At 42.6% G+C, this 20,862-nt stretch overlaps 1 protein-coding gene, 1 long non-coding RNA gene and 1 pseudogene across 2 annotated transcripts; 2 read left to right on the forward strand and 1 right to left on the reverse strand.

The window, feature by feature from the left end:
* Positions 1-3,559: 3,559 nt before the first annotated feature.
* On the reverse strand, positions 3,560-9,152 carry LOC108957179 (annotated as a pseudogene).
* Positions 9,153-10,729: 1,577 nt separating this feature from the next.
* Positions 10,730-13,436, forward strand: LOC104416829 (disease resistance protein RUN1-like). Its single transcript, XM_010028171.3, has 3 exons — positions 10,730-11,805; positions 11,948-13,046; positions 13,131-13,436. Exons 1-3 carry the CDS (start codon positions 11,330-11,332, stop codon positions 13,419-13,421), a joined length of 1,866 nt encoding a protein of 621 aa, XP_010026473.2. The 5' UTR covers positions 10,730-11,329; the 3' UTR covers positions 13,422-13,436.
* A 5,551-nt stretch (positions 13,437-18,987) lies between these two features.
* On the forward strand, positions 18,988-20,263 carry LOC120286593. The gene is made up of 3 exons (XR_005545236.1): positions 18,988-19,192; positions 19,270-19,334; positions 19,436-20,263. It is a non-coding gene; the product is annotated as an uncharacterized LOC120286593 (long non-coding RNA).
* Positions 20,264-20,862: the final 599 nt, after the last annotated feature.

Consider the following 20,862-nt stretch of genomic DNA (forward strand, 5'->3'; position numbering starts at 1 on the left):
TGAAAGGCTGCGTTGGACTTGACTTTAGAGCATAGCTTTTTCATTTCAAGTTCTCTTTCCCACTTGAAGCATAGTCAGAAATGAGAATAGAACTTCCATACTTTTTAATATAGCTTCCATTTATTTATACCTAACAAAAGCAAGGCAGAAATCGATGTCATAGGTTAGGTCGACTCGGTCGATTGGTGTAGGTGTTAAGCTAGTCAAGTCTCGACACTTCCTCTCCCAGGCAGTTAAAATTATTTTTGATAGCAGAAGATAAATGAGTTCGAAATTGGGGATTAACCATCATACAAATGCGTTCCCATCACATTGGTGGATTTAGAGAGAGCCTCCTTCCATTTAATGATCCCCTCCGAGCCCGTCCCATACTTGAGTTTGAAATTAGTTTTCTTTTTCTTTTTTTTCTTTTTTTTCCTAATATATAGTAGTTTATTCGACAGTAGATTGACCTTGAATTTGTTCTATATTGCCCAAGTAGATGTATAAGGATATTCTATGTTTACACAATTCTGTGTATAAATTTTTGGGATGATGGGTGTTGACACTCCGTGTGATGCTGAATATCTTAGAACTGTCACCCAAACCCATCCCTAGAAAAAACTGTCATTTCTACTTTGCATCCAACAAAATAGTTATGAATGACTTCGCCATCTCCACTTCCAAGTCTGAGCTTTGTTGCATTTTCAATGAAATTTTGACGTTCTCTCTCACCAAATTTAAGATTTGCATAGCCTCCTGCCTCAACAACAAGCGATAAAAGAAATTCCTGTCTATTCTTATAGCAGCTCTATCATTTCAATTCAAACAATCTTTTCACATGAGCATGTTACTTCTTGGAGCATTTTGATCATGACCTTTCCCAGGATTCAAGTTACGGTTGTGGTCAAGTTGGGAAGATGGCATTTTACGGTCGGAGCTCTCTTTGCACGGCTTCTCGATTTCCTTTCTTCACGGCGCGGCTCTCCAGGAAGTCACTGTGGGCTAAAACCACTCGAACCTTTGCCGTGCGGTTATAACCTATGAAGCACGGACACGTTGCCGAGCCTTCCGAGTCGTGTCCGACACGTGTCGACGTGTCCGACACGCTCGGACACGCTCGGACACGTTCGGACACGCGGTCAACGCGTGTCGAGAAATCCGATACGTGGTCAACTTTTCTCGACAGACACGCGTGTCCGAGAGAGATTGTTGAAGAAGACGATGGTGGGTAGAGAGGTGAGGTCGAGGAAGAGGCCGAGGAAGCGGAGGTGAAGCCGCGACGGCGAGAGGAAGAGCATAAACGGAGGCGACGCTGCGATGGAGGGCCGGCGGCGAGGCTGCAGCTGCTGCGAAGGAGGAAGGGTGGAGGCGACAGCGATGAGGCGACCGAAAGAGTTGAGAAGATCGTGAGGGAGAAACTGAGGGGGCGGGGAGAAGGTGGTGGCGTGGGGGAGGGGAGGGAGGGAAAGAGAGGGCATGGGAAGAACGGGGATGGAGGGATTGATGGGGGGCGCAGCCTCGCAGGTGGTGGCGTGGTGGCGTGGGGAAAAGGGTGGGGGAGGGGGAGAGGAGAGAGGAAAAAGGGGAAGAAACCGAGGGGATGGGGGCGATTGATGGGGGCGCAGGGAGCAGGTGGTGGCGTAGGGGGGAAGGGAGAGGAGAGAGAGAGAGAGAGGGAGAGAAGGGGAAGAGAACGAGGGGGCTGGGGTGATTGATGGGGGTGCAGGGAGCAAGTGGGCGTAGTGGGCGTAGGGGGAAGGGGAGGGGGAAAAGAGAGTGGGGCGGATCCGCAGAAATCGAAGGGAAGGATTTTGGGGTGGTGGCGTGGGAAAAGAGGTGGAGAGAGAAACGAGGAGAGAGGATTTGAGGAAATAAGTTTTGTTAAAATAAAAATATATTTTTAAATATGAAAATGCTTTTTAATTTTTTATGAATAGATTTATTAATATTATTAGTGTAAATTTATTGTAAGTTCTTATTTATTTGTGAATTTGAATCAAATTAATTAAAAATAAAAATATTTATTTAATATATAACGCTATTTTAACGCGTCTCGAATTCTCTAGTTTTAAAAAACGACGTATCGCGTGTCGTGTCGTGTCGTATCGCGTGTCGCGTGTCCCGCTACATAGGTTATAACTTATTCCTGAGAGCTGAGATGGAAAACCCACACTTCTGCTTTATTGCTCCTTCGTGCGGCTGGCTACAATAGGATAGAGAGGGGAAAGAAACAAAACCTTTCACAATGACCCTTTTACCCCCGCAATAAAAAATATAATAATAAAATATGGGAGTCCCTCATTTTGTCTTCTAGTGCACGAGAGCTTTCTCCTCTCGTTCTCGCCGTAGCACAACGCTCCCCTTTTAGACCCCTTTTTGTCTTTTTGTGCAAAATGTTGTTCTTTCTTTTCTCAATTCTCCCGTAGAAAGCGACCACCCCCCTCGAAGTCCCCAGGCCTTCTATTTATAGAGGTAGCTCCACCCTTATTGATAAGAATTTTTAGAGATAAAATCTTATTTAATTTGATCTCCAATCCATCACACGATCAGATTTTTCATTTGAAGCTCAAAAGATGAGGCCTTGTTCGGCAATTATTTCTGAAATAACTGATTTTATTTTTTTGTTCCCCAAAACAAAAAAAATGAATAAAAAACCATTTAATAAAATTTTTGCTCCTGAAAATATATTTGGAATAGAATCAAAAAGTAGAAAAAAGGTACTTATTATTATTGAGAATAATTTCAAGAATCAAGCCTAACTTTTTATTTCTTTTCTTTATTTTCTTCTTCCCTCTTCTTCTTATTCTTCTTCTTCCTTCTAGTCCCAGCTAGTCACTGGCCATTGCTGGACCTCGCCAAGTTAGGGTGAGCTCCGACAAGCTCATTAGAGGCTCATCTGGCCACAACGAGCCTTGGCCTCACCGGTGGTCAGCCGATTCGGCGATGCTCGGCTTTGCCTGGCCATCGACAAGACTCGGCCTTGCCCTAGCCTAGCTAGGCCAAGTCATGAGGTTGAGCCTTGCCTAGCCAGCGCAAGGCTCGGCCTCCCCCAGATTTGATGAGGCTAAAGCTTGCTATGGCCAGGTGAGCATTCGATGAATTGATAAATGCCGATAATCACTAGAATTGAATTTCATCAATCATGAGTTGAGTGCAAATTTTAAACTTGCCACGCGGACTATACCTTTGAGAAATTCCTTCTATTGCACATATGATGTGCTTACGGAACAGCAAAGAAATTCCTTCTATTGCACATATAATGTGCTTATGGAACAACAAGTATATGACCGATTATGGAAACATTCCAAATGAATGTGCTTTTCTTTATCAATGTAGGTACCTTCAATCACCTTTCTAGGTGTTTTAAATCTTCTTCTTTTTTTTTTTTTTTTTGGTAAAGTTTAAATCTTCTTTTCCCCCTTGCATTTCGCACATTGTTGGATGAAAACTCATAAGATATTTTCCAATTTATTGATGGTGGTTGAGTTGTTGATCTCACCAAACCAAAGCTCAAGCTTGAGTTTTTGAAGGCGACAACAATAGTGAGCGCACCTTATTCGGGATCGAATTTGATAATCTACTCTGTAAATCCAGCATTTCTCAAGAAGTCAACAAGAAATGTCCCTCCCCTTCTTTACAGAGAAACAAAAAAATGCATAATATTCTTAATATTGGGGGCATGTCATATTCCACGTCATCAACAAAACACTCAACTGTTTAGTCGATATGTGGCCCTTTCTGCCTCACTCTCTCTCCTCCCCTTCGTTGTTACCGACCGTGGCACTCTTTGTCTTCCTCTCCATACGTCTCTTTTTTCCCTTCCTCTTCTGTCCGCCATGGCTCGAGCTCGAGTGCAAGGCTCATGCCCACTTTAGGTCGAGGAGGGGTGACGATTAGGGGAGGCGATTCAGCGCGAGGTCTCGAGGTTTTGGAGCATGGAGACTTGGTCGAGCTTCATTTGTAGTAAGACGGCGATCTTAGGGGATTCGCAACGATTTTGCAGGAGACATCACGCCATGGTTGGTCACCTTGTGTGTTTACCGTTGACTTTGCCAAGCTCGATAGCACCAGAATTTGTGCTTCACCGTCTCCGTTCAACAAAGGTGCACATGACAAAATTTCCGGGAAGAAATTGATTTCTGCCATAAATTGATTTCTCGATTTCTATTTGTAAATTGAGAAGTTAAAAACTTTAGCTTCGATTTCTTTTTCAAATGTATTTTGGAATAGAAATCTTCAAAAAAAAAAGAAAAAATAAAATTATATTACCAAACGAGTTTCTATTCCAAATCTATTTCGTAAGAGAATAGATAAATGTAAATTTTATCATACGCGCCCAAGATTTCAGCAGAAGTTCCTCTATTCCTCCCTCTCTAATCTAGCGGCTATGGATATGAGTTTAAAGCTTGGGCCTCCATGGCCACGAGCTCGAAGCTCAAGTGGCCATTGCTATGAGCTTGAGGCCGAGCTTGAAACTCGAGCCGCCAAAGCTACCCCAAGCCCTAGGTTCAAGGTCAAACTCCATGGCCAAAGCGGCTATGAGCTGGAAACTCGAGCCACGGCGGACACACAGGAAAGAAAAGAAAAGTAGAGAGGAAGAGAGAGAGCGAGTCACGGGTAAGTAACGGAGGGGAGGAGAGTAACAGTGAGAGAGAATGGAGGCACTAATTGATAAGTGTCAATCAATTAATTGAGTGTTTTCCCGATGACGTGGAATATGAGATACGCCTAAGAGAAAATATTTTCTCATTTGACAAACCCATCAAAGAGAGACCTCAAAAGAAACGAAGCCAAACTTATTGATGCTCAATGAACAAAATAAAACTGTCTCGTACATGCTAAAAGAATCGAATCAATGATCAAAAATGGTATTCGCAAAATAAGTAAAATATACATACCATGAATGAGATTATAGAGGCTGTCATTGGGTTGATAATCGAAGACCACAAGCCTCTCCCCTTTGGCCTGAAAGAAAGCCCTCATGGGCACCAAATTCGGGTACCTCGACCAGCCCACGGAGTCCATGTGCCCTTCGAACACCTCCTCGCTCGTGCCCGCCGCCTTACCGGCATCGAGCCGCTTCACGGTCACGATCAGCTGGTTGTTGAGCATGGCCTTGTACGTCATCCCGATCGTGCCTCTGCCGAGCAACTCGGCGGACACTCTCATGAGCTGCTCCAAACGTGTACAGTTGCGACTCTCCTGCACAGAATACCAAGCACCCGCTCCTCTAAACTCTCTGCTAAGCCTCTTGAATCTTGCTGTTGTACTTCTATGGCAGTTCCGTCATCAAGTTCGGAGCCGCAGAATTCACGGCCCTAGCTTGCACAACGGGCTCGTCGGGCTCCGCGGGCCCTTTCGGTCTCGCGTGGGTCTGGCGTTTCCGGGTCTTGCACAGGATGAAGACGATCAACAATGCCGAAACCAGGAGTATGACCCCGAGCGCGAAGCCCAGGATCGCGCCGGTTCTCTTGGGCTTCCTCCGCGACGAAGACGCGGGCGACACGACCACGCCGTTCTGAGACTGCGCGCTCTGCGCCAGCGGAGCCGGCACGGAGCTGCTCCTGTTGCCACCGGAGGAGGTGGGCCCGAAGAACGGGGCGCCCGACGCGCACGCCTTGTTGATCACCTCTCCGCAGAGCCTGGGTTCCCGGCGAACGCCGACGGGTCGAACTGGGACAGGGTCGGCGTGGCGGGGATCGGGCCGGTGAGGTTGTTCCCGGAGACGTTGAAAGCTTTGAGCAGGGTCTGGTTAAGGGGCGGCAGCGCCCCGCCGAACCGGTTCCCGTCGAGGAGGAGGGTGTCGAGCCGGTCCAGGGCGGTGATCTGGGCCAGGATCAGGCCGGCGAAGGCGTTGAGGCCGAGGTCGAGGACGCGGAGGCGGCGGAGGGAGAGGAGGGAGGAGGGGAAGGGGCCGGAGAAGGAGTTGAGGGCGAGGGAGAGGGAGTAGAGGTTGGCGAGGGGGAGAGGTCGGGGAGGTGGCCGGAGAGGGAGTTGTTGCGGAGGGAGAGGACGCGGAGCTGGTCGAGGTGGGAGAGGGTGGCGGCGACGAGGAGCCGCGGAGGCCGGAGGACGGGGAGGGCGAGGCGGACGACGCGGCCCTGGGCGCACTTCACGCCCCGCCACTAGCAGAAGTCTAAGCGCTCGTTGAGGGCAAAGAGGAGGCGGTTGTCGAGGTTGGCCCGGGACTTGAAAGAGAGGAGCGCTACAGCGTCGGAGGGGAGGAGGGAGTCGAGGGCGGGTCGGCAGCAGCGGTGGCGGCGGCGGGGGGTGGCGGGGAGGAGGAGGGAGAGGGCGGCGGTGCTGAGCGTCATTGCCTGGTTGGAGTGGGAGTGGAAGTTTGGGGTCATGGGGGACTGAGAAAAAGGTCACATGAAAAAGTGGGGAATATGGTGGAAAATGTGGATGACTTTTTTTGAATTCGAACGTTGCTGCTGGGAAGACAGTATCATAGAGTATTTTTGCTTGTGTTTTGAGACTATTTCTTCTTCTTCATTTCCTCTTTAATGCCACAAAAATTCCCAATTTTCTTTTTACCATTAAAATCTTAAAGTGATACACTTATGACAAATTTACTCTTGTTAGTTCCTATTAAAAATTATTGTCAAATTGTTGAGTTAAATGACATGTGACAATTGATAAATACATAAATTTAAGGTTTTTACTTTTTATTTATCACAAATTTACCAACTTATGATTTTTCATGATATCAATCCAATAAAAATTAGATTTATCACAATTATATCAAAAGTTTTTGGTGGAATTTGAGATTTAGGATTTTTTGTGATATTTTTTTTTATAATGACATTACAAGCGATCGTAAGTTTACTCAATTTTCAATTTGAGCACATGGACTTTTATTAGATCAAGTGCTTTAATTTTTTAAAAACGTTATTTATTGCGTTACTCTTCAAATGAATTGCCATTAGTCTGCTTTGGCCTGACTTACTTCGCTTGATCGGAAAATGAGGTTTGCTTATTCAACAAAAGTTATGTCGATTCGATGTCAAATTATCAAAGGAAATTCATTTTATGCCCTTTTCTTTTTCCTTTTTTATTTTTCCTCCTCCTTCTTCTTCCTTCCGCTATCCATCGCCACCGGCATCATCTCTACTCTTACCACTGTCACCATCCTTATCGTCATAACTATCTCTGTCTCCATCCATTTGTCGCTCAGGTTAACATCTAATTGAGGTCGCGACTCTGAGTCGAGGTCGTACGACCTCTGAGACCTCAAATTTGAGGTGCAACCTCGAGTTTAAGGCGGCGGCAAATGTCGGGCGGAGGCTTGTGCGGCCTCGACTTGTGGTCACAACATCTATTGGAGGTTGACTGGGCGAAAGAGGGAGGGTTTCGTGGTGGTTTAGGCCAAAATGCGTCGGTGACAAAGAGCCCAGCTCTACTTGGTGAAGTTTGCGGAGGTCGTGCGACCTTTGACGGTAGAATGGGCTAGGCATTGAAATTTTTTAGTTGTGCATACAGCGCACCATCCAGCTTCATCTTCTATCCCCTCTCTAAATTTTCGAATAAGCGTTTTTTTAAGTCAGTAAAATATGCCAAAAGTGTTCATTTGGTGTTTGCTTTCTTGAAAAGAATTCGTATAGCGGTGAAAATAAGAAAATAATTCAGTAACTATTCCATCCTCCAATTTAAATTATTAACTTATTATGACCTCGCGCAAGGAATAAAATAATCACTCACGTATGTAGAATGTGCATGGATTTTAGTGATTAATATGAAAAAACTTGCGCACATTATAAGTGTATATACACAACTTTTCCGTAAATATTACGCATGAGAAATATAGACCGTGTAGGAATAAAGAACCGAATGCATTTTCCGTTTAAAGAAAGAGAGACAGAAAAAAGAAAGGAAAAATTTCTGCGGACAACTGCACGACTGCCCTCCTTTGCCGGGCTACCGTCCTTTGCAGTACTGACACCGCTCCCTAGCAAGAGTTTGGCGTTGCGGAGCACCGTGGGAGTGAGCATCGAGGTCGTTAAGAAAGGTGACTCGGCATCGTCGGGCATTTGCCTAGTTGGTCCAAAACTCGACGCCAATCGAATTTTAACTTTTGTCGAAGAAGTGAAGCAACGACCCAATTTGAGAGCCCAAATCCGAGTGAAACTCGAAGCAAATTGAGGCTTGATCGATCCAACTGTTGGTTCTAGAGGCTTATGTGATTAATGACATCGAGGTCGTTAAAAAAGCAAGTGACATCGCTGGACATTTGAACCAATCCGTTCAAAATTGACTTTGATTTATTGAAGAAGCAATGACCGGATTTGAGAGCTCGAATCTAGGTGAAGCTCGAAGCAAATCAAGGCCCAATCAACCCAATGGTTGGTCCAAAAGGCATGCATGACAATTGCATACACACACACACACACACACATACATTACGACACGACGACGCCGTTCTGCAACTGCGCACGCCGCGCTCTGCGCCAGCGGAGTCGGCACGGAGCTGTTCCCATTGCCGCCGGAGGACAAGGAGGTGGGCCCGAAGAACGGGGCGCCCGACGCGCACGCCTTGTTGATCACCTCACCGCAGAACACTGACAGGTCGGACCGGGACAGGGTCGGCGTGGTGGGGATCGGGCTAGTGAGGTTTTTGCCGGAGACGTTGAAAGCTTTGAGCAGGGTCTGGTTGAGGGGCGGTAGCGCGCCGCCAAATCGGTTCCCGTCGAGGAGGAGAGTGTCGAGCCGGTCCAGGGCGGTGATCTGGGCCGGGATCGGGCCGGCGAAGGCGTTATGGCCGAGGTCGAGGACGCGGAGGCGGCGGAGGGAGAGGAGGGAGGAGGGGAAGGGGCCAGAGAAGGAGTTGAGGCCGAGGGAGAGGGAGCGGAGGTTGGCGAGGGGGGAGAGGTCGGGGAGGGGGCCGGAGAGGGAGTTGTTGCGGAGGGAGAGGACGCGGAGCTGGTCGAGGCGGAGAGGGTGGCGGCGGCGAGGGAGCCGCGGAAGCCGGAGGAGGGGAGGGCGAGGCGGACGACGCGGCCCTGGGCGCACTTCACGCCCCGCCACTGGCAGAAGTCGAAGCGCTCGCTGAGGGCGAAGAGGAGGCGGTTGTCGAGGTCGGCCCGGGACTTGAAGGAGAGGAGCGCGACGGCGTCGGAGGGGAGGAGGAAGTCGAGGGGCGGGTCGGCGGCTGCGACGGCGGCGGGGGCGGCGGGAGGAGGAGGAGGAGGAGGAGGAGGGAGAGGGCGGCGGGGCTGAGCGTCATCGCTTGGTTGGAGTGGAGTGGGAGTTTGGGGTCATGGGGAGTGAGAAAAAGGTCACGTGAAAGTGGGGATTATGGTGGAAAATGTGAGTTACTTTTTTTGAATTCGAACGTCGCTGCTGGGTTGTCCAAAAAAAAAAAAAAAAAAAAAAGAACGTCTCTGCTGGGAAGACAATAAGATGGAGTATTTTTTTGCTAGTGTTCTGAGACTATTTCTTTTTAATGCCACGAGAGAAAAAAAAATCTCCAACTATTAGACTTATGGACAAATTTAGCCCTGTCAATTTTCATTAGATATTACTCTCAAATTACTTAATTAAATAACACATGACAATTGATAGGAGTACTAATTAACAGATGTACTAATTAATAGTTTTACTTTTCATTTGTCACATGTTCACTAATTTGTGATTTTTCATAGTATTAATCTATTTTAATGGAAATTAATAGAGAGAAAATTTATTACAAAATATATTAGTTTAGGATTTTTAATATTCTTTCATTTTTAGACAATGACATTACATGTGATTGTACGTTTACTTGATGAGCGCATGGACTTTAATTAAATCGACTATCTTAATTTTTTAAACATGTTACTAAAAATGTGATTTGCTTTTACTAAAAATATACGAAAAGCGTTCATTTGGTGTTTGCTTTCTTGAAAAGAATTCATATAGTGGTAATAATGAGGAAAAAAAATCTAGTAATAATTTTGTCCTCCAATTTAAAATGATTAATATATTATGACGTTGTGCTATAATCGCTACTATGGAAAAAATGTGCACATGAAAAGTGTATCTCACAAATGTAATTTCTATAATTTTTGAAATTACTTTTAAATGATTTTTTTGATTAAATAAAATTTCATCTTGGATGGTCCACCCCAACTCTCCTCCCTCGCTAAGAAGACCGATACGCGATACGGACACGCAATACGACACGATACGTCAACACGTCGTTTCTAAAAATGAGAATTCCGACATTCATGACACGTTGTATATTAAATTAATATTTTTATTTTTAATTAATTTGATTTCAAATTCATAAATAAATAATTAATTAAAAAATAGCCTATAATAAATTTACACTAATAATATTAATAAGTCAATTCATTTGAAATTTGAAAGATATATTCATAATTAATGTGAAACATGTTTTTAATTTTAACAAAATTTATTGATGAAACTAATAATTAATAAAAATTATAATCAATTTATTTAAATAAATTCATAATTTTCTATAATGACCAAAACTTATCATTATTTAAAATTCAATAATTTTATTTTTCGAAATTATTTTTTAATTTCATTTATTTAATTTTCAGGTTAAAAAAATTCCCAAAATCCACCCCTTATTTCCATCGTCCTTTTCCCTCCACCCCAAATTTATTTCTTTTTCCCTCCCCACCACTTGACAATGACAGGTAAGCTGTCACTTCCCCTCCCTCTCACACCATCACATCTCCTTTCTTTTTTTTCTTTTTTGGGTTTCTTTATAAAAAAACCTAGCGAGCCCTCCTCATATTCCTCATTGCCGCTCGCCGCACAACCCCTTCCCTCCTCTCCTCTTCCTCTCGACCCTTCTCCTCCTTCTCCTCTCCGCACGATCCCCTTCCTCTCCTCTTCCTCTTGATCCTTCTCCTCCTCCTTCTCGTCCCGATCCATCGCAACAGTGACGGCCCTCGCCGCTCTCTCTAGCCGTCTCTCGCCGTCGCGGTGGTCCGTTCATGGCTTCGTCTCACCGGCAGGAGCTTGCTTTCTCTTTCTTCTTTCTCTCTGTTCGGCTCTTTCTCTAGCCATCTCTCACCGTCGCGGTGGTCCGTTCGTGGATTCGTCTCGCCGGCGCTCGCGGCCTCTGCTCCCTCGCCCTCCCTCGCCTCCACCCTCCATCAGTCTTCCGGACAATGGAGTAGCTTCATAACTCCCTCGTCTCTTTCCCCCGCCCCAAATTTTTCACTTTTTTTTTTCCTCCCGCACCACCACCCTGACACTTCCCCCTCCCTCCTGTCACTTCCCCCTCCCTCTCCAACAGCCGAGTATTTTACTGGGGAAGCCAATGGAGTAGCTTTCGTTTTAAGATCTCGAACCTTCATTTTCACGAGAACCTGCCTTGTTTTGCCAAATTCTGATGGCTTCTTCTTCTTTGAAACGTAAAAGAAGTTACGATGTCTTCTTAAGTTTCAGGGGTACTGACGTTCGCAATAACTTCCTCAGTCATCTCTATACAGCTCTATACCAGAATGGTATATCCACTTACATCGACAGCGAGGAAATGAGGAAAGGAGATCAAATACGGCCAGCACTTATGAAGGCAATTGAGGAATCGCAATTTGCGATCATCATTTTCTCCAAGGACTACGCGTCTTCGTCATGGTGTTTGGAAGAGGTAGCGAAAATCATGGAGTGCAAGACACAGAAGGACCTGATTGTGTTGCCAGTGTTTTACAAAGTGGAACCAAGAGAAGTGAGATGGGGTAGAGGGAGTTATGGGAGAGATATGGCTAAACATGAGTCTGATTTCGGGAAAGATTCGCACAAAGTGAAGAGATGGAAGAAGGCTCTTTTTGATGCCAGTGAATTGTCTGGGTGGACCTTGAATGACGAGTAAGTGTTAATTGATGTGTTGCACTGCTTTGTTCCTGTTTTTTATCTACTTAGTCACATCCTCACTCTGTTTTCATGGAACTTAATCATTTCTTTGAATTGCTGAATCAATATGTCAAGTACTATTCCGGTTTTTTTTCAGAGTTGAAGCGGAGCTTATAAAGGAAATTGTGAGCAAGATCTCTATGCAGATTGACCAAAGACCCATACATGTTGCTGAGCATCTGATTGGGATACATCCTCGACTGATAGAGCTGAATTCAATGTTAAAACTCGGGTCTGATGAGGATGTTCGCATGATAGGATTATGGGGACTGGGAGGCATAGGGAAGACAACTTTAGGTTTAGCCGTGTACAATAATATTTCTAGGCAATTTGAGGCTTCATGTTTTTTGGCGGATGTTTGCAAAGCTTTGGAAGGTCCCAAGGATCTAGCTGCTTTGCAAAAACAATTGTTGTCTGACATATTACCGGGACGAAGGTTAGTGGTGTCTAATGTTCATATAGGTATTAGTTTAATGCAAAATAACCTTTACCGCAAGAAAGTTCTCCTTGTTCTTGACAATGTCACTGACAGAAGTCAGTTAGATGCTTTAGCTGGAAATCTGGAGTGGTTTGGTGCAGGAAGCAGGATCATCATTATAACGAGAGATAAGCATTTGCTAATTTCTCATAGGATAGATGAAGATTATATCTATGAAGTTAAACCTCTAGAGAATTGCGATGCTTTTGAACTTCTCCGTAGACATGCTTTTCCGAGTAACAACAGTATAAGGAGGGATCTTGTGGATAAGGTTTTGCATTATGCTAATGGACATCCTTTAACACTTAAGGAATTGGGTTGTTCCCTGTATTGCAGAAGTGAACGTGAGTGGGAAAGTTCACTGCGTATTCTCGCTAAAATTCTTAAAAAAACCAGCAATGATACTTTTAAGTGGAGTTACGATGGACTTGATGACAATGCAAAGGAAATCTGCCTTGATATTGCCTGTTTCTTCACGGGGTACTCTAAAGAGTATATTATGAAAGTTCTTGACTCCTGCGACTTTGAATCTACTATTGGAGTAGAAGTTCTTGTTGAGAAGTCCTGGGTAACTGAAGAGAGTGAGACCCTACAGATGTGTAACATGATTCAATTGATGGGCATGGATATCATTAGACAAGAATATCCCAATGATCCCGGAAGACGTAGCAGGTTATGGCTTTTTGATGATTTTCGTAATATTCTGTCAAGGCATTTGGTAAGATTTGTTGGTATTGATATTGATTTTGCTCTCATTGTTTAATTCTGTATATTAATTGCACTGCAAATTCTATAAATACAGGTAACAGATGCATTACAGTCGATAGTTTTAATTTTACCTGAGCCAGAGAAGATAAACATAGGTCCTAATGGTCTCACAAATTTGAGAAGGTTGAAGAAGCTCATCATGAAGAATGTGCATAACTCTTTCCAAGATCCTATCTATCTTCCTAATGAGCTAAAATGGTTTGAATGGCCTGAATGTCATCCTTGCATCCCAGAATCTTCCTTTGGTCCTGACGAGTCAGCTCAACTTGATTTGCATGAAAGCAACATCCAAGCACTGAGTAAGCAATTTGAGGTGCGCATTTAACTGAGTAGTCTATTTCCTTATCTTCTGCATATCCATATCTATTTGCATATGAATATGAATATGCATGCGTATTACTGAGAACTTTGAATGCAACAATTACTAACTCTGATGATGCTCGTTAATGTGCTTAAGAAACATCCGCATCTATTTAATAGTTTATATTTGATTAAAGCATTAATTACAGGATGTCGATCTACTACATGAACCAACATAAGTTGAATCCTCCCGTTTTAGGGGAGTATTAAACACTTTCCCATGAGAATCTTGATGTTGATTCGAACAAAATGTATTCAACAAAAAAGTCCAGCCTCGTTTTCAATATATTACAAGTACTGAAACTTGAAAGAACAGTGAACTGAAAGCATCGGTAACTCTTTGAGTACCGAAATTTGGAAGAAAGATTTATCGGTGATATAATTTGACTATTGAATGATGAATGTGCTTACATTTTTAATAAACATAAATGGCGATTTAATTTTTATTTTTTTTAAATTATAGACTCTGAAAATGTTATTCAAGACTCTATATTGTATACTAAAGATGGGCTGACTAGATTCTTTTCAAAATTGTGTGTGCAAAGAGAAAAAGATCTCTTGCTTATTTGCCTAATCATTGAAGTGAGTTTGCATTAAATGCTTTTGATTGAGCCTCCCATTGTTCTCTCCAAGAGTATGTGGCCAAAAATGAAATGACATGTAGAAAGTGTAGTGAAGAATTTCTATAGGAAGCTAGTCTTACTTAAATTGGCCCAAGCTTGACAACTCTCAAACAATGACAAAAAGGTCCCATGTCTCTTTCGGTCATGCTAATCTAATCGACGATTTCCGACAAGTATCTCTTTATATTTAGAGCGAAGAAAGAAGCAAACCTGCCAGAATTTTAATGGATGACAAGTTCAATTTCAAATATAGTTGGGGCTTTTCATCCAAGGAATCTCTATATTTAGTTCCCAATATGTAACTTGTTCCCCTCATTTCCTTTCAATTGAGACATCGGTCAATGCCTTCAATCTATTTCATCATGAAGTAAGAAATCACGGGACAGAAAGCGACTCTCCTCATCCCCTTGTTGGGGCGTCCTCTCGCCTAGCAATAGAACAGCTAGGGAAATAGAATAATCATCCAATTCTATCTCTCGCTTTTGGAAGCAAGGCTTGTGGAGTGCGATTCCATGGAAGAGCCTTTACTCTATAGATATGCTAGGGCCGCTAGGTCTATAGCACTTGAGCCTTCTTCTCATGAAAATTCCACACAAAAGCTTGCTCTCCTTTTCCACAGCAATCGATGACACAGGGTGAAGAATTCAACAAAATCAAGGAAAGTTATTAAGAGAGAGGCGTTTACATCATTACCTGATGCTTTCATTTTTTTTTCAATTCGTATTGTTTCACATGCTCGAAATATTGCATATACATATATTATTATTAAATAAAAATTGCAATATTATGTCTTATGATTACTTTTAATTAGAAGATAAATCTACATTATGAGGTTTGGATTAACTATATAAAGTTTCACATAATCTCCAGTGCAGAAATTGATTTATGTGGATATTTATTTTGTTATTATTTTCTTCATATATCAAATTTCTCTTGCGAAAATTCACTTTGGTATCAACATTTAAAACAATACAAATGCACGGGCATCTTACTAGTTTTCTATAAAACATTCGTAAGTTTAACCTATAGGTAAGTTACTTAAAAATTTTGGTAAATTATTAAATTAGTTGGTAATTTAAAACTATCTAGTAACCGTAGATACTTTCTCAAATGTTGTAGTTAATTTACCAATTCATTACTTCGGTCAAAGTTTTGTTAGCAACAGAATTTGATGGTTAGAAACGTCTTTCACCTTTTACCAAAGATGTAACAAAGTGATCCAATTTTTACTCTACCGAATAGCGAGAATCGTCCTTACGTAATTTGTTTAGAAAAACTATAAGGACAATATGTTTGGTTGTGGACAAATAGAAGTTGATCCTTGAGTTATGACGCGTGAAAATTTTTGTATGTAGATTCCCGATGAATCGACAGGCAACTATCTTTTTGGGAAAATTACCAAAAAAATCTTAAACTTATTGTAATTGTGCCAATTTATTTATAAACTTTTTTTTTACCAATTAAATCCTAAACCTTTTACAATTATTCCCGATCAGCCCATCCGGTTAAAATTGACCACTGCCGACGTGGACGACCAACGACTTTTTTTTTTTTAATAATATTTTATTTTTTGACTTTTTTTTTCTTTTTTTTTTCTTCTCCTCTTCCTTCTTCCTCCCTCCTCCCTCCTTCTTCCTTTGGATTCCGGTGACCGCCCGGTGCCTAGCGACGGCAAGGCGAGCCCTTGCCAAAGGGCTCAACGAATCGGGCGAGGAGGTCCTTGCCAAACACAACGGCGAGCCCCCTCGCCAAATCGGGCGAGGGCTCTCCCCCCGTCCCTAGGCATCGGCGATCATCAAAAGATCATCAAGATCTTTTGACATAAACGGTTTTGGGCGCAAGCTCACTAACTAGTGAGGCGAGCCCTTGCCAAACCCAACGCAAGGCCCCCCTCGCTAAATTTGGCGAGGGCTCACTCTGCTGCCTTAGTCCAGCGATCGGCTAGCCCTCCCCTCTGGCCAGTCGCCGGAGCCAAAGGAAGAAGGAGGGAGGAGGAGAGAGGAGGAGGAAGGAGGGGAGGGGAAAAAAAGAGAAAGAAAAAAAGGATAAAAGGATAAAAATTAATAAAATAATTCAAAAAATAAAATATTATTAAAAAAAGGTCTTTCCGACGGGCTGCCACGTCAACGCCACTCGGCCAATTTTGGCCAGATGGACTCGATTGAGAATAATTGTAAAAGGTTTAGACTCAATTGGTCAAAAAAAAAAAAAGTTTATGATTTGAATTGACACAATTGCAATAGGTTTATGATTTTTTGATAATTTTCCCCTATCTTTTGTTAAAAACCAGAGACAGTTTTGAATTGGATATTTGTCTCAAATTTTCCTTTTCGTCCAAAATGTCTATCCTTATTGTTTTATTGTTCTTGCAGGACCCTAAAAAATTGGTGTCCAATATGTTCAGTGAATGCCCATCGCCTGGTTTATATGCCAATCCTCGATAGGACTCCAAATCTCGAGGAATTTTATTTCCATGTGAACAAATCCATAATGTAACTTTCTGCATCCATGGAAAACCATGCCTTTGTGGTAAATTTGAATTTAGTTAATTGCAAGAAACTGGTAGCCCTTCCGTCTGCCATATACAAGTTGCAAAATATTCAATCTCTCACATTTCAAGGCAATCAAAGTTAATCAAGTTTCCAAAGGAGGAGGAGGATTTGATTGATCCCCATACAAAGACAAGATTTCCTAAGTTAAAGTTTTTAGAACTTAGAGAATGCAATCTGTCAGAAGTAGAGTTCTTGGAGCCTATTTTATCTTCTTAACTTCTTTGCATTTGGAGGAACAATTTTACAAACCTAGCGATGGTTAGTGATATCTCAAAATTGTAAGCAAATGCAAGTTCGAAATGGGCTTCCTTTAAGCGATTCTAAGCAAATGCGAGAAGTTCTCTCCTTATTTGATTTATTACCCAGAAAATGATAAACTGATTTATATATGCCAGGTTTTAGCTTACAATTATGTTTTCTAATTAAGTGCGCTTATTCATTTTATAAGTAGCGACGGCGAGGCTTTTCTTTAGCCCCCATCTAATGTCTCTGAAGTGATTCATTAATGATGAATATTTTCTCTCGAGATTTTCACTTTTCAAGTGTGCAACTTGTAGAGAGGTTTGGACACCCCCACAAAAGGATGATTAACGGAGGCTTGACCCAAACAATTCAATAGTTTATGTTTTAAGTAGATGAATATATTTATGGCACATCAATGGCATAAGCATAGAGTGCGAAATTTGTTTATCAATGTATGAGTATAATAATGCCCGGTTTGTCAACCCAATCGTGCTATTACAATTTTTTCTTATTTTATAGCTATCTAATGCTTATATTAGCATCTCTTTTAATTGTCAAACTTAATTTCTAACCTTGGTTCTATACCATTTGAAGTGTAAGAGGTTGGAGATTCTAATCAGTTTTTTCTTTTGGTCATTTTTTTTTTTTGATACCCAGGGAACCCTTTACGGCCAGCAGCTGGTGGGCAAATCCTACCCATACGGCCGACAGCTGGTGGGTAAATCCTACCCATACGGTCGACAGCTGGCGGGAGCAGGTGTTAAATCTTAGGGCGATGCTAGTAGAGGACCCACCACCCCGACGTCACACTTAAGATCCCGTGCGTCCCGTGGGATTTGAACCCCTCCGTCCTGGGTAGATGTCATGGGAGCTCTTATACAACTAGGCCACCGCAGGCGGTGGTTTCTTTTGGTCAATTCATATCACAGAATATCAAAAAGCAAATGCACAATTTCTAAATTTATCAGTGAAGTAAGATCTTTCATTTGTATCATGCAAGTACTAACCAAAGTTTTTTATTTTATTTTATTTTATACTTTACCTATATTATCTACTATGTTTACTTTACGAGTGTATTTCTTATTGTTCACCAAATTCCATATTTTTTTATTAACTATCTACAAGTATAACTTATGTTTTCTTATTTTAAGAAAGCCGCGTGGCATATCGTAATTATTATTGGTACACCATGAAATCACTCTCTTCTCGATTTACTTGTGGATATTCAACAACTTAAAGGTAGCCATTTACCATTCTCCTCGATGTGCTCCATTCCAAGAATCTTCAACTTCTCTATCTTAGTGATCACTCAAAATTGTAAAGATACTTGATATTCCGTATAAAATAAAAGGCTTGTGAAGACTTTTTTTAATGGAGACTTCAACTGAGGAATTTTTCTTGCATCCATAGAAAATCTGGTCTCTTTGGAGATAATGCATTTATGTTATTGCATGTCAACATCTGAATTTTTGTCGACCCATCAAGCATAAATTTTTGTAAAGAAAAAAATAATAAATAAAAAGAAGAAAGAAAAGAACAAAAAAGAAAGGGCTCCAATTTGGTAAAAATGGAAAAGCCCTGATCCAAGTTACCCAAGCCCGGCCAATCAATTTGCGGGGCCCAGAAATTCAATCCAATTCACCACCAGCATAAGCCCACATGATCATTTAAAAGCCCATAGGAGCCCATAAAAAATGCCCATGACACTTGGAAAGGTGGAATCCTCTATCCGGTACCCTCCCTTTCGCCGGCCACCAATCGACGCCGACACCCGCCGTTCCCCATCTCCCACCGCGATCCCTCCGGTCGCTGGCCGACGGAGAATCGAGAATACCGGAGCAAAGAGGAGGACACGAAAAATTTCATTATCTCTGATCAAGAGGATTCCTTAGCTTCTGGACCACGAATCGTCGCTTGCATTCACCGCTCACCACCTCCAATCGCTGCAGACTTCCATGTTTTCCAGGTGCTGGCCACCGTTGATCAGAAAAAAACCGAAACAGAGCAGGATTTGACAGACGAAGTTCAGTGAGATTTCTCTCTCTCTCTCTCTCTCTCTCTCTCTCTCTCTAAGCGTTTTCTTAGCCTAATTCACCTTCTCCAACCAGTTCACTGACAATCATCGCCATCGCCGTTCGACATTGCCTAGCCGAAGTCGAACCAGCTCTCTTTGCCCCTGTTTCTCAGCGAAGGAGTCCGAAGTGTTCAGTTATTGCTTGAGACTCCTCCTCCAACGCCGATATTCATCTCCAGCGTGTCTGGGACGTCCGGTTTCTGATTTGCCCATTCGCCGAGGCTAGAGTTCCGATCTCGCCAAGGTAATACTACATGCTCTGTTTCGGTTCTTTTACGAGCAAAAACAGAGGCCGAAGATCCTAGCTTCTGTTTGTGACAGATTCAACTGCGATTGAAGTTCTACGGATGATCAGAACCTGTGGTGTTGCTGTTGTAATAGTCTAGGTATGAATTTCCATTTAGTTGTAGCATTTAGACTTCATGGCTGAGACAAAGTGAATTTCCTGGTCTAAAGACTCTCAACTCTCATGGCTTCTTCTTCACAGCCCAGACGAAATTACGATGTCTTCCTTAATTTCAGAGGCAAAGACATTGGCAACAACTTCGTGGGTCATCTATGCAAGGCCTTGTATCGGGCCAGCTTAAGGACGTTCGTGGGATAGGAAGGAACTAAGGAAGCGAGAGGCAATATCGGCCTCGATCATGAGGGCGATCAAAGAATTGCTCATTGCAATCATCATCTTCTCGGAGAGCTACGCTTCGTCGTCGTGGTGTTTGGAAGAGCTGGTCAAGATATTGGAGTGCGAGAAGATGAATGAACAGGATGCGATGCCTGTATTTTACAAAGTGGAATCAAGGAAAGTAAAAGGAAGGCACGGGAAATCATGGGCAGCAAAGCATGGAGTCAAGTCAAGAAATGGAAGGAAGCTCTCGTTGAAGCTTCTAATTTGTCGAGGGCGGCATCAGGAAAACAGGTAATTCTAATATATAATCACCTATGAAAAATGATAGACAGATCAAGACACACCTGGTCCAATGACGCGCAGGTCCATTCGTGCCTTCTCTTCTTTAGTTCGAAATTTCTTGCGCGTTTTCTTTTATTTTTGGATATTGACACAAGATATCAATATTGCATAAAGGGGCGTCAATGAATTAGCTCGAGCCGGGCACGCATTAACCAGTCCCGGAAATCCCTGGTTGGGTCAGGTTAGCAGGAGCCTGGAAAATAGAAGAAGATAAAATTAATGGAAAAATAGCGATGGAAGGGTCGGTCCTCCGGTGCTCAGATTTGCCCACATTGCTAGGACTAGGAGTTGCTTTTACTGCTGAACCTCTGCTGTTTGGATTTCTTGATAAAACTTTTAATTTTGATTGTGCACACAAACATTTGTAGTAGCAGATTGTGCATCGTGATACATAATGTTTATGCCGAGATCTCATTGGGCTCGCTATCAGCCTTCTCAATGCAATGAAAAGTACTTGTGTGAATTCATGTTTAGTGAATCAAACGCGTGACGAACATTTATTTTATGAGACTCATATATGATTCACGCGATCAAACACATGGCGTCCAAGGAAGAAACTCTCCAACGCATTGAAGTTTATTGGAAGTGCACCGATATTTTATTTTTCGTGCAAAGCTTTGAATGGACAATTATTTGACTTTGATCAACATGCATGCTATCATATTACAGGAGTAACTTTTCATCAACCAACTTTTATTTTTTGTTTGGCTGGCAGTAATTAGGATCACCGTGATGTCGGATGGTGTCATGTTGATACTCAAAGGAGAAGTCTCTTTAGGTATATGTATATATAATTTTCACCATAGATAGTATCGACTTCTAAATGCTATGCAAAAAGGTAAAGAGTTTATGAAACTTTATGTATGAAGGCAATCCATCATACCCACATGTGGCGGATAATTGGTTAATTTTCACCATGTATTGTATAGATAGATAGATGCTCAGCT

The sequence above is a fragment of the Eucalyptus grandis genome, chromosome 8 (assembly GCF_016545825.1).
Source record: "Eucalyptus grandis isolate ANBG69807.140 chromosome 8, ASM1654582v1, whole genome shotgun sequence".
Taxonomy (NCBI): domain Eukaryota; kingdom Viridiplantae; phylum Streptophyta; class Magnoliopsida; order Myrtales; family Myrtaceae; genus Eucalyptus; species Eucalyptus grandis.

Bases quoted from the DNA above. Each gene is read 5' to 3' on its own strand.
- LOC104416829 (XM_010028171.3), top strand. From the start codon at position 11,330: ATGGCTTCTTCTTCTTTGAAACGTAAAAGAAGTTACGATGTCTTCTTA. The intron at 11,806-11,947 runs GTAAGTGTTAAT...GTTTTTTTTCAG, and splicing joins GGGTGGACCTTGAATGACGA to AGTTGAAGCGGAGCTTATAA. The intron at 13,047-13,130 runs GTAAGATTTGTT...CTATAAATACAG, and splicing joins ATATTCTGTCAAGGCATTTG to GTAACAGATGCATTACAGTC.